The following is a 13,078-nucleotide window of genomic DNA, read 5'->3' on the forward strand; positions in this document are numbered from 1 at the left end:
GTCCAGGAGCTCCAACAACAAACTACCCCATTAGTGCTGAGCCCTGACACATGAATGAATCTGTCTGTGTGTGTGTGTGTGTGTGTGTGTGTGTGTGTGTGTGTCAGAGTCTCAGTAGTTTGGTATACCATCCACCTTCACCGACGCATTCTCCCCTCTTCTCCGTTAACGTGCTGTTGCTAAGATACCAGCCGCTCATCTTTACTCCTCCACACACAACCACCCTGTGGATGTGTGTGTGTGTGAGTGTGTGTGTGTGTGTATGTGAGAGATCTTTCCCTACCTCCTGACTATCCTTCACACACACGTACACACACACACACCTGTATAAATGATACCTCCACACCCATTCGTCACCTTAAAGGTCACTGTTTGACAGGGAAGAAAGGTGTTTCTTTCTTCCTTCTGCCTCCCACTCGCCTGCAGACACGTTCCCGCCTCCTGAAACCTGCAGACAAATTAAACAAGAGCGTTGGACTGACCCGAGAGCAGCAGAGACGCTTCGAACAATAACATTTACATCCCACAGCACTTTAAACAAAATGCCATCATGTCCCACTTCTCCATTAAAAATAAATGTCTTTAATGTGTGTGTTTGTGTGTGTTAGTCTCCTGCCACTACAGCGACTCCAGCATATGGCCCCCAATAGAAACCCAATATGTGGAGAGAGAAAACAAAGACTCATGGGATACAGGCTGTTGTTTTCTCTCGAATGCTAATTTAATAATCTGTGTTTTGTGTTGAAGTGATTGGGAGTTCAAGTCTTAACTGTCTACCACAGTATTAGATTTTTTTCTTTTTTAAAAAGACCAATAAGGAAGCATAATCTATCAGAAGGACCGAACAACTGCTTCCAAATAGCCATCAGACATTCAGATTAATTTCTGATACATCTGTCTCACACAGTTGACAGAGAGCAACAAGTTGTTCGAGACTTTCTTTTTAAGACTCCACCTACATAAACTGACCAACAGAGCATCTGATAGTGCCATGGCAACACGACACATCATGTGGATGGAAAATATGGACGGTAAATATAATTGATATCTTTGTTCTTCTTTATCACAACTTACTTCTTCGGTAACCACATTTTATGGATGACATGAGACTAATTTACACGCTGAGTTGGCTCAGCGGCAACGCCAATGTTAAAACAACAACAGTGCATCACCGTCCACTTGTTTAGTTACTCAACAGAACCTTTCACAATAAAATTCCACTTCCTGTTCATTGTCTACGGAAGCCGCACAGGATGACTTCAAATATTCCCTCACTGTCCTCAACAAGTAGTACCATTTACCTATATGAAAAACTTGCCAGTGATAAATGGCACTTTAAATAAACATAGCTAGCTTATTGTTTAACCACCTGTGACTTCATATATACATACATATGTGTGAGTGTGTATGTATGTACACACACACACACACACACACACACACACACACACACATATATGTATATATATATATATATATATATATATATATATATATATATATATATATATATATATATATATATATATATATACATATATATATATATATATATATGTCAACTTTGGCAGTTTACTTGAATTTTGAGTGTAACAAAGAACATTTGAATGTGCATAATTAATGCTATTAATCTATTATTATAATTATTAGAATTTAGTAACTGTATCTGAATGCATTTTTTAAGTAATCCTCTCATCCTGGTCATCAGGAGGCTACAGTACCTGACTAGTCTGTCTGCTTGTACTGTGAAGGTTATCAGTGAAAACGTGCATGCCTCAACTGACCTTGTAAAATTAGTAAAACTCTTGACAGCAAAGAGCAAAATGTGATAAAAGCTTGTTTATGAACCTGCCCTGTTTCTGAATCATTTCCCCTGTAGGTAACACAGCATCTTATCGCTGTGATTTGCATTAATGGGAAGAGAAAACACCCTCAGCCTCAAATTAAAAGTTTCAATGTCACTAAAGGATCTTGATAAATCTTTTGTAATGAATGCTTTTATGTTCATGAAGTTCTGCTGCAATAAATAGAGCAATAAACACTGGTCAAATCTATGAAGGGGTGTTGGGTATTATGTTATATTATGAATTTATGTGATGAGGCGCAGTGGGTGTTTTTGTTGCTCTTACTGAGCCCCTCCTGGAAGCTGGTCTTGTGGGTGTGAAGTAGTCTATCAGGTTTGTTGTGGGAAGTGAGTCTCTCTCTCGGTGTGTGAGAGAAAAACCAACACTTAGCTAGAGAAAAGTGCTTTATTCTATAGTTAATTTACTTCAGTCAGTGGTAAAGTGTTTAGATAAACTCAGGTTGCAGCAGTAATACACAGACTGTGTGGGTTTTTTTTGTTATGGTGTCTTCCTGCATTCTTCACAGAGTTGGCCTGGACTGTGAAAAGCTGGTTAGCAGCTAAGAGTGGGGCTAAAGTATATTAACCAGCTTGAAACCAGAGGTCTCCCAGGCACAGTTCAGAGCCGTGGATCCAGAAAGATAACAGAGTAAACATGTTGCATAGCACAACAACCGTTTAGGAAGCGGATCAGATGATTGATGGTGGAATTTTTCTTCACTTTTCTGAGTTTATCTTGTTTGCAAAACGTTATCCGCAGAAACACTGGAGCCCTTCCCCGTTCCCAAAGGCTATTACAGTGGTAACGACCCAAAACAAACCAAACTCAGGAAGAGCACCCGGAGTCTCTCTTAACCACGATGTCATTTAACATTACATACATGTTTAATCTAAGTCAGCACCCATGGTAATAACTATGGACAGCTGCAGGTCATTATGTAGTAACCTTAAAAATACTTGAGTGGGCAACAGAGTCATCAGTGACATCATGGCAGAGGCCGAGAGACAGAAGAGGATGTTGATGGAGGAAGCTAAGAAGAGGAAAAAGAGCGACTGGCTGAGCAACAGGCAAGGCAAGACTAAATGTTGGACTGGTTGACAGACAGACGGCGAGCAGGGCTTCTTGCTGTTGGACTAGTTGGTAATATTTGCTGGCTTGCTATGTCTTGTGCTTGGCTGCGTTAGCAAAGTTTCCAACTTGTGAGATTTTGATTATCAGTAATGAAATGCATGTGTAGCTGAGCCTGCACACACACAAGACAAGCAAAACATTATATTCTGTCAACAACAAGTGACGACAAGTCCTTCTCTATAAGATGATCAGTTGTTTATAAGACTGTCAGTTGTCTGTCAATGTAAAGTTCAGCCTGTTATCCTGAAAACAAAAGCCCACTGCTCTGAAAATGCTCTGGAGTTGGAGTTCAGTGACTGCCTGCCTTCTGCCAAACTCCATTAGCATTTTGCTTAATTTAACTTAATTTTTTTTTAACTCTTTATGACTCTTCTTGTAAAATGTAAAATGTAAATGTAAAATGAAGGCATTCTAATTTTATATAAACTTTACAGTGAGCCTCATGTGTTTTTGAAGGAGGCTCGCATTTTTCATTTTTTACCGAGACTGTTTGACCCATGCAATGAGCCTTTCATCTGAAGAATAAATTAAAATGCCTTTATTGTCATGTTCACAGCCCTTTAATAAAAGGGCCTTTTGTTCCATTTGATCTGTTTGACTCCCTGGCGAAGGCTTCATGCCGAAATGCGTCAAAGTCTGTTAGTTTTAACGTCTAACATGACCATGCCGTGACAATAATGCCTTTTAATTTGTTTAAATTGTTGAGTTTTGGGGGGGATTTTTGGATACTGGCTGTAATGAAGCCAGTACTTTGACTTAGCATATCTTCTTAATCTCTAATGATTTATCATGGTCATTTTATGGTTTCATTTTACAGTAAATATAATCACACATTTCTCTGATATGTGGTCTGGATCTTCCTGGTTTAATAATCACTGAGTTCTTCATATTGTTTATGAGCAAACACACCCCAGAAAACCATCAATCACATGTGCTGAGAAGTCATGTAATATTAACCAGGAGACCAAAGGCTGTAAAATCCTCCATCTCTTACTCAGACACACATAACACACACACACACACACAGAGTCAGACACTGTAGGGATTGCTGGTGTTTGTCTGTACACATTTGTACCCGTATGTGAGTGTGTGAATGCCTCCAGCACATTAGATGAGAGGGACGCCTCTCAAAATAAAGCTTCCTTTGGAGAGCCACTTTCTACTGGTGCTAAAATTTCGCCAAATTTTAGTTTTTGCCAGGGAAGCGATGAGAGCGCGCTGAACTGGGAGACGAGTCCCAGCGCTGCTGAATGATGAGTCACTTCAGTCAAATAAACAGCAGAGAGACAGAGAGAGAAGCTGGAGAAATGATCTGTTTATGAGGACTGTGCATGCACTTGATGTCAGCTACCAGTTGGATGATGAAGTTGGAGAATATTTGGCTTTTTAAGTATCTAAAATCTTGTCATCGTGACAGAAAAATCTAGTTTTCGGTATATAAATGATCCAGCAGACGAGGATGTTCCGAAAGAGATTGCTTTTCTCTGTTTGTTTTCCAACAGCCACAAGCACATGAGCGGTGTGCCAACCTCTCTGTCACGACGGCTGCCTCAGTTGTTTTTATTTTGCTCAGTCAGCCTCTTCGTCCCTGCCTCCAGACACTTCTCACTTCCCCCAGTCCCATCATGCATTTTCTGAGAAACTTTCCAGACTGAGATGAGGAGAGGGCAGCACGCAGCACCACTTGCTCAGCCTCTTTTGTGGTGCAGGGAATCAAGTGCCCCAAAAAGAAAAGAAAAATCAATTACGCTGCACACTTATACCCCCTGTATTGATTTATTGTTATTATTTTTTAAAGAGTCTCGAGAAAGGTCCTGGTGACAGCCTCTTGTTGTAGCAGTGGCATGGTGTTAAGCCGGTGTGCCTGTCAGAGTCTGGCAAAACACAATTTATACTTTATAACCAGCAAAAACCCTACAATGGAGCAAGTGGAGCCACCAACCCCTTTGACAACCAGCAGCACACAGTGAAATTCAACAGGCCTCATGCAAGAACCACTCGTATCAACAGATAAAGATCATGTAGAGCAACAATAAAGGTGCATTCTGAGTTTGTGTTATAAACCACCCAGCCAAATTTGAATGATTAAAAAAGTCTCGAAGTCGATAAAATTAGGTCTCAAAATCTCTGCTCTGTCCACTCTGCTGTCTCAGTGTCAAACACCACTATGACCCAAAAACAACCTGAAACGTGGACTTTCCGTCTAGCAGCTTCATTGGACATGTGCAGATGTGTTTGAGCCACCAGAGCCAGTGGACGGTGACAGGATGGTATTTCTTTTTTCTTCTGTGTCGGGTTGTAGGAAGTGAAGTGAGCTGAAGTGAACTGCTTGTCTGATTTTGGCTGAGAGTCGCTGAGGGTACGTTTGTAACTGACTATTCTGTATCTTCACAGCAGTCCAGGAGAATATCGCGGGGGGCTCGAGCCTATCCCAGAAGTCATTGGGTGAGAGTCACCAGTATTGAACCACTTCTTCTTCATGTCAGTGACAGTACGTGCCTCTGGTGGCTTTGACAGCGTTTGTTTTCCCTCTGGTGCTGTTACATTGACAGTCATTCCTTTATGGATCTCTGAAAAATAGGACTTCAATCTCTGAACTCTTAAAGTTCTTTTAACCTTTGATGCAATTTCCAATTTCTTTTGACAATTTGATGCAATTGGAGCATCAGAACTCAAAGCTAGAGACTCTGGTGTTACCTCGTACCCCGGCGCAGAATAGACAGCAGGCTTCCTGGGAATGGCGGCCAGGGCGGTGAATGGGTGGTTTGTTGAAGAATGAATGAGGAAAAAACAGATCAGACTGCCAGGACGAGTGGACTAATGATGGCAGGCTTTTTTTATGTGCTGCGAGGGGGTGACTGGATAGAGGCAGACACTTGGACTGACCTCTTCCCTGTGTGTGTCGGCTGTGAGTGTGCGCCCTACTGTTTAAAACACCGACATTCATCGGGCTAGGTGAATGTGTATGTGATGTAGGGGCGTGTGTCCTTAAATGCACCGATCGCCAAACACTACGACTGCCATCTGTACCGGTTCCTGTTTTTCTGCCCCATATCTGCCACCTGTTCATGACCTGCCTGCCAGACTTGGATTTGTTTGCTTGTTTGGACTCTCTTCATCTGTTGGACTGTGAGCCTGATCATTACCTCCACCAAAGAGACTGTGTTTTCAGTGCTGCTTGTTTGTCTGTTTGTCAGCAGGATTATGGAAAACTACTGGCACAATTTCCATGAAACTTGGTGGACGGTTGTAGCATGGGCTACAAAAAAAAACATTAAATTTTGGAGTGAATCTGAATCTGAGGGTGGTTACGCACATTATTTTTTTACATTTGTTAGCAGTGTGAGATTTTGTAACCTCAGTGTCAACGCAAAAGGACCTGAATTTGTTGTGCATGCATGAACCTATTGTAATTAAAGTGACTGGTGCCACGAGTCTGCAACCAAACATAGTAAAAAAATAACTGCCACCTCAAACATCACTGTAGAAACAAAAGCAGCAGGTATGAAATAAACAAGATATGTTAAATCATCCCCTTGTCTTTTTAAATCAGTCTAGCCAAGCCTATTTAAAGGTATAATATGCAGCATTTCCCTAAGAAAAATGTATAGACTCAAATAAACATAAACATAGACATAAACAAACGCTTATGACTCACTAGAAGTGTGTGGTGGTGTTTGTATGTGCAGAGACCCTGCCCTCGACCTGTATTTTGTGTATTTCCTCATTGTTTATCTGTGCTCAGGATGCTTCACCAGCCCACAATGTCAGTATTTGACTCAACAATAAACAATATTTCTGGTGCCTTTACCAACAGCTTGGACAAATCCTTCTGATTCTAAGTTTAAATGTATCCAAACATACTGGTTGCAGATTTGCGTATCATGGAGAAGTGGACCATTGACCTTGGCGGAGGTCTGCAGTCTCTGAGTGCCCTTCTACTTTGAACGCTGGTTTGGTAAAGTCCTTTTTGTTTTTACCTTCTCTGCTTCAGTGTTTTTGCATTCAGTGTTGCTGGATTGGCCTGTTTTTTTGTTGCACTGTGCAGGGTAACATAAATTTATTTTAAATACATTAAATATTACAGTATATTTAAATATATTCATAAGTTGCATTATGATGTGAATGCATTCAGTCACTCAGAACAAGTTTGATTTGATAATATTTATTTATTGAGAGGAGAGTTTTCCATTATAACAGAAAACCTTCATGCTTGCAAGATTATAATAACATTAACTGTTAGGTGCATGTACTGTGTCTCTGTTTGTCTCCGTCTTTGTGCGTTTGTAGGGGGGTAATGCATAATTTACAGTCTTGTTGCAGTTTACGAAGTTATATAAAAACTTATTATTTTTGTTGGTTGAGATTTCCACACATCTGTGACACTTTCTGTCTTCTCTTTTCAGTATGTCATTGTTGTTTTATTTTAGTTGACTAAATTTTAGACCAAAGTAAAGGGTAACATCTGTCTGTCTATGAAGTGTTGCCACATAAAGACCAATATTCACCATTGAAGTCACTTGAAAAAACAGAGAAAATCTTCAAACATGCCCTGTCTGCCAGTGCTTTTTTTTAAACATCCTCAGTCTGCAAAGAATAATCACCTGCTCCCTGGTGCGATTGCCCGACTTTCCACCAAACAAGCAAGTGGTGGTCAGAGATAATGAACTAAATTTGTTGAGACATCACACAATAAATCTTAAATGCAGAAGGTGGAGAAATATCTATTCAGATGGGCCAGTTTGAGGCTGCAGTCTTATGTGATGGGAGGTTGTAATGGAACATAATTTCCTTACAATGACTTGTGAGGCTTCATAACAGACAACTGACAACAAGTTTGTACCACTTATACAGGATCTGATGTGTCAAAGTGTTATTATTCACCTGCACACAGATTCTGATCCAAATTCATGACAAAGGTATGTCAAAAAGTCTACGCCTCAAACACATTTCCATCCATTAATTTACACCTGACAGGTTCCTTATTCGACAGGTTTAAACCCCTGTTTAAACCTCACGCGTACGAGGTCGTCAGTCTCCATATTGTGGAGCCACGGGAGATGAAGTGACACAGATCCACAACTAAACCACAGACAGCGCTGATCAAAGGGCACAATGTCACTGCATGTATAAATAAAACAAACCTATCACTCAAACCGAGAGCGTACGTAAATAGACGAGCTGACACAGTGCTGTCAAGGCGTGCGCTCGTGGCTGCTATTCCTGACAGCAGTTAGTCACAGTCCTGTCTATAACCTGCAGGTGACAGAGTGAGTTAGTGTGATGCCTGGAATGAAAACTAACTGAGCAAGCAAGAGACATTTTTGGAAACGTGTGACTGAAAAACATTTATTGATGCACCTGTTTTTCACTCCAGTATATTTCTGTTTTATGATGCTTTGTACTTCTACTCCACCGCAGTCAACAGCTACTGTTACTTTTCAGATCAAGACTTTTTCATAAAAACAAAAAACATAGTGCATTTTGAGAGATTAAACCAGTGGTTCTTCATCTTCGATTTTTACACTGTACAATACAAAGGGTCTAGTGTCTCATGTAACGAAGTTTCGCCTCTAAACTTCTCAGCTGGTTTCATTTAAATAACTATTGAGGTTAAAATGGATCAAATTGTTCAGAATTTCTCAACAGAACCTTTTCACAGCAGCCATATTAATATGAAACAGTATTTTTTTGAAATAAGGGTTCCAAAACGGTTCTTCCTGAAGGGCTAAGGTTCGCCCCAGAACCATTTGCTTCTCACGAGCCCTTTTTTGACGACAGGGTTACTTGAAGGTTCTTTGTAAGATTAAGGGTTCTATTAAGAAAATTTGCATCCAAATTGATTTTGTCAAGGGTTCTTTGTGCCAAAGTATTCAAAATATATGGGATCTATATGAAACCCCCAGAATACAAAAAGGTTATCGTTAGAACCCCCTGGGCGGGTTCTTGTTAGCACCCTTAAAAAGTGGGAAAATTCTTGATAGAATACCCAGAGATGGTTCTGGGTGGAACCATAACACCATGGAGGGGTTCTCCTTCAAACCCTCTGATAGGGGGTAACACAGGTGTTACCAGTGATACATATTAAGGCTCTGTTCCATTAAGGTCAAACATGGGGAGTCATGGGGCTGCTATTGTTCATGTTGGCTCACTGGAAAGGTGCTGCTACACTAAATGGAACTGGACCTTAATTAGTATCATTGGTAACGCCTGCATTTACACTACTACTTCATTTAAAAATATGGATACTGTGAAAAAGGTCTATTGGATAATATTTTCTTCCTCACCCTTTAATCATCTCATCAGAAACTAAGGAGAACCTGTGATCCAAACTGTTCTGTGCATCCCTGTTAAAATGATTGAAGGGTACTGCCTCCTTTTGGTGGAAATATAACATCACACATTTATTGCTGTTGATTTTATTGAATAAATGTCTCAGTTCACCAAAATAAGTACACACATCTAGTAAAAACCAAAGAAATAAACTCCAAATTAAAAAATAAAACATGTGTCTTTGTCAGGTTGTTAGTTGGAGTTGTAGTAGTTTTAAGGTCAAACATGTTCATACTGTGACAACAAAGGCATTTTTGTTGTTAGAGTTTTTTGTGATTTTTAAATACTTCTGTACTGTTACTTTACTTAATTATGAATGCATTTACATGACTGGGTTGTGATGTTTACTCCTTTGTTCAAAATGTCTGTTTCATTATTTTTTTTTTTGCACTAAGTTCATCTTATTTGTTTCTGAACTGCATCTGTCAGTGACATCATCAACAATCATTAATCAAACCATCAAACCAACCACCAAGAAGTGGGTAAATTATTTAAATCAAATTATAGATGGCTTAGAAAAGGAAAGGTCATATCTCTGACATCAGCAGAAAGCAATGTAGTACCATCAACCTCCAGCAGCTGCAGTCTGGCATTTATACATACATACATGCATACATTTATATATTCAAGACCAGTTTCTGATGCTTTGAGTTAGTGTTCTTACAACACAACAGATCTGAGCCTTTGGTGTAATCATGAGGAACCTGGAGGTCGACCCATTCTTTCTGCCATTAAACTCCTGGTGGGGGAAAAAAAGAGTTTGATTTATAGATGACAATATATAATATCACAACCTCATTTTTTCTTTTTTCTACTGTGCTGTTGATTCAACATAACTCAATCAGAAGTGGGAAATTTTTCACTCACTGCATCTGTAAAGCTTGTTGACACGGGCGATATCATTGGCACTCATCGCCGTGGCCTGTCCAAAAGAAATGTTTGGATCGCTCTTAGCGATGATGGTTGGCTTGCCATTTTTGGAGAAGGCATATCTTCAAGCGGGCACAAACACAACAACATTTTTGGTAAATAAAGCTGTACACAAACAAACACAAGCACAAGCACGCACTGGGTCTGTACTTCTTTTGATTAGTTTTGATTAAGAAACAAGCCAAATGAATGAATACGCTACACATTCAAAAATAACATATGCACTCACAAAACCACTCACTTGCTGTAATGCATGATGGAGTTGAAGTCATAGGGAGTTCCCAAGTTGTTAGTCTGCCTCTTCACAAAGTTTGATTCCCTTCCTGCACAGGAGAAGAGAACAGACCGAAATATTTACAGATTTTAAAGTTTCATCTTGTGACATTATTTGTCTGTGGTCGCACCTGTTTTGTTCAATGCAACCTGATGCAGAATCAGGAGTTTACACACTAGTTCATATGTTGGCTAGACTGGGAACCAGACGAATCTGGTCTGGTGATGCCAAGCTGAATCTTGGCTGCCCTGATGCTCAACCTCAAAACCCACCTTCCTGTCCCAGTTGTATGTAGATATACAAATAATCTGTGTGCTATCTGGTTGTGGACTCGCATTATCGGCATTTTCCAGAATCAAATTGACGTTTTAATCCTGCAAGTGTGAGTGCAAATCAGGGCAGAAACATTATAGTAGAGTATATTAATAATCCATATATTTTATATATAATAATCCTCTCCTTATTTAGATTATTTCCTCTGGTATGGGAGTTGTCATCTTTTGAAGTCAAACTTTATTGATACTTTCTCATGAGTCGTCAATTTGATGGTAGCCCATCTTGACATCACCAAAGAGAACATCAGTAAGGACTGACAGAAGTTCAGCACCAAAGACCATTTGACAGTTTGTCTCAGGTACAAAATAAACAACAGTATTGTGTTATACAAGCGTTTAATAAGTTGTAGACTATACCCCATATGTTTGGGTGGATTCTGATTGGCTGTCAGTGATATCAGTATTGTTGTGGCTGTAGTTGTGAGGTGTTCTTGGTGTGAACTATCCTTTAGTCTTGCTGTTCTGTTATTGGTCTAATTTGACTCATCTGACACTCATTCACTCTCCGTTGTTTTCATCACTGTGACATAACGGTTGTTGTGTGTGAGCTGACCTGCCAGGATGTTGCCGGTGAGGATGGAGACGTACGTGTCCCTGTCGGAGCGGACCTGCTCGTGGTGGAAGCCCAGAGCGTGGAGAACCTCATGCTGCACCGTTCCAGGATACAGACAACCGTTTTTCTTCAGGGAGACAAACTGTCCTCTCCTCTGCCGTCCCAGGTAGGACCAGCACCTGACACACAAACACACAAACACACACAGAGTGGAATTGTATTGTTGATGCGTTCAAGGCCTCTGCTGATGTTTGCAGGGGCACAGACTTGTGTTGGAGTTACTTTTCATGGGAGACTGGGGACAGTTGCAACAGTTTTTGCATTTTTCTTCATAAGTCTTCACAGACTATTTAGAATAGACAAAACAAATCTTTACATATTAAACTTACATCTGTCTGCTAATTAACTAACTAATTAACATTTAAAGATGATTACATGTGACATGTCACTCCCAGTATCTATTTGAACGGAAGAAGTCAGATGTTCCAACTGACCCCAACCCTGGGGACAGTTGCAACACAATCAGGAATGGTTACAGCATGTTAAAAATAACTTAAATTTCACTTCTTAACTTTTGCTTTTTTCTTTCAATAAGCATAGTATTCTGAATATATGCATCATTTTACAATAATAGAGCAAAACACTACAGTATAAATCTGCAACACATTCTTCAAATAAAGTAGATCAGAAAACGGTGCAGATGTGGATGAGCCCCGTAAAATAGATCAAAAAAATAAAGTTGCATCGAGAGAAGGTGTGTGTGTGTGTGTGTGTGTGTGTGTGTGTGTGTGTGTGTGTGTGTGTGTGTGTGCATTCCTACCCAGATCCAGAGTAGAAGTAAATGTAATGCGAATGCCACCAGCGTCTCCAGGAAAAGCGAATGCAGGTGGTTCGGTGGAAGGTCAGCAGGGCTTTGATGATGATGTTGCGCTGTTCTCTGGCTGCAGAGACAATTCTGAAATGTTGATGTGTGTTCTCAAATATCGTTTTTGGTTTTACTGTTATGTTTTCTGAAATATTAGACTGTCTTTTGCACCTCAGAGCCACTGCAGAAACACCTGTTACTATAATAAATAGATAAATATGTATAAATATGTATATCACTTTTACAAGTCCCCCAGCAACATCTTTTAACCTTCTTCAAAATTCAACTTTCTGTAGACAAACCCTTTGGGCCAAATCCAGCCCTTTAACATCCTCAATCTGCCCCTTTGACCCTTTATAAATATATTTCAAAAGTATCTCAGTGTGATCTTATTTAAATAAAATGCTAGCAGTCTAGCTATACAGATGTTTACTGCTTTAAAAAGGAGATTTAGTTAAATGCAACATTGGGTGTATTAAAATAACAAAATACTCTTGGTCTGGGATTACAAAGGTGTCTTTGTGCCCCCGTAGTTTTATAGATTATAGATTTTTTTTTTCCAATTGTGAAAACTTATTAAGTGGGAAAAAATAAAATAAAGTTGCATTGTTTTACACAGATAAATCCTTAACTTCACAGGTCAGATGGATGTAAACATCTTATTTATTTATTTATTTATTTATTTATTTATTTATTTATTTATTTCAAAGGATCCCCATTAGCTGATGCCCATAACACCAGTTAGTTCTCCTGAGGTCCTGGGGTTTAAGAAATGGAGCTAGTCTTCTTCATTTTTTGGAGGCTTCATACATT

At 39.7% G+C, this 13,078-nt stretch overlaps 1 protein-coding gene across 1 annotated transcript in view; it reads right to left on the reverse strand.

Annotated features, from left to right (window-relative positions):
* Nucleotides 1–13,078, reverse strand: part of LOC146332539 (hatching enzyme 1.2-like) — a 39,365-nt gene that overhangs the window by 24,117 nt on the left and 2,170 nt on the right. Inside the window, exons 5-8 of the mRNA XM_084724171.1 lie at nt 12,221–12,341; nt 11,401–11,579; nt 10,480–10,561; nt 10,176–10,300 (exon numbers count right to left, since the gene is read on the reverse strand). Coding sequence (XP_084580297.1) covers nt 10,176–10,300; nt 10,480–10,561; nt 11,401–11,579; nt 12,221–12,341 — 507 coding nt within the window. The remainder of the gene's footprint in view (nt 1–10,175; nt 10,301–10,479; nt 10,562–11,400; nt 11,580–12,220; nt 12,342–13,078) is intronic.

Source organism: Lutjanus erythropterus, chromosome 1 (genome assembly GCF_056507025.1).
Source record: "Lutjanus erythropterus isolate fLutEry1 chromosome 1, fLutEry1.hap2, whole genome shotgun sequence".
NCBI classification, from domain to species: domain Eukaryota; kingdom Metazoa; phylum Chordata; class Actinopteri; order Lutjaniformes; family Lutjanidae; genus Lutjanus; species Lutjanus erythropterus.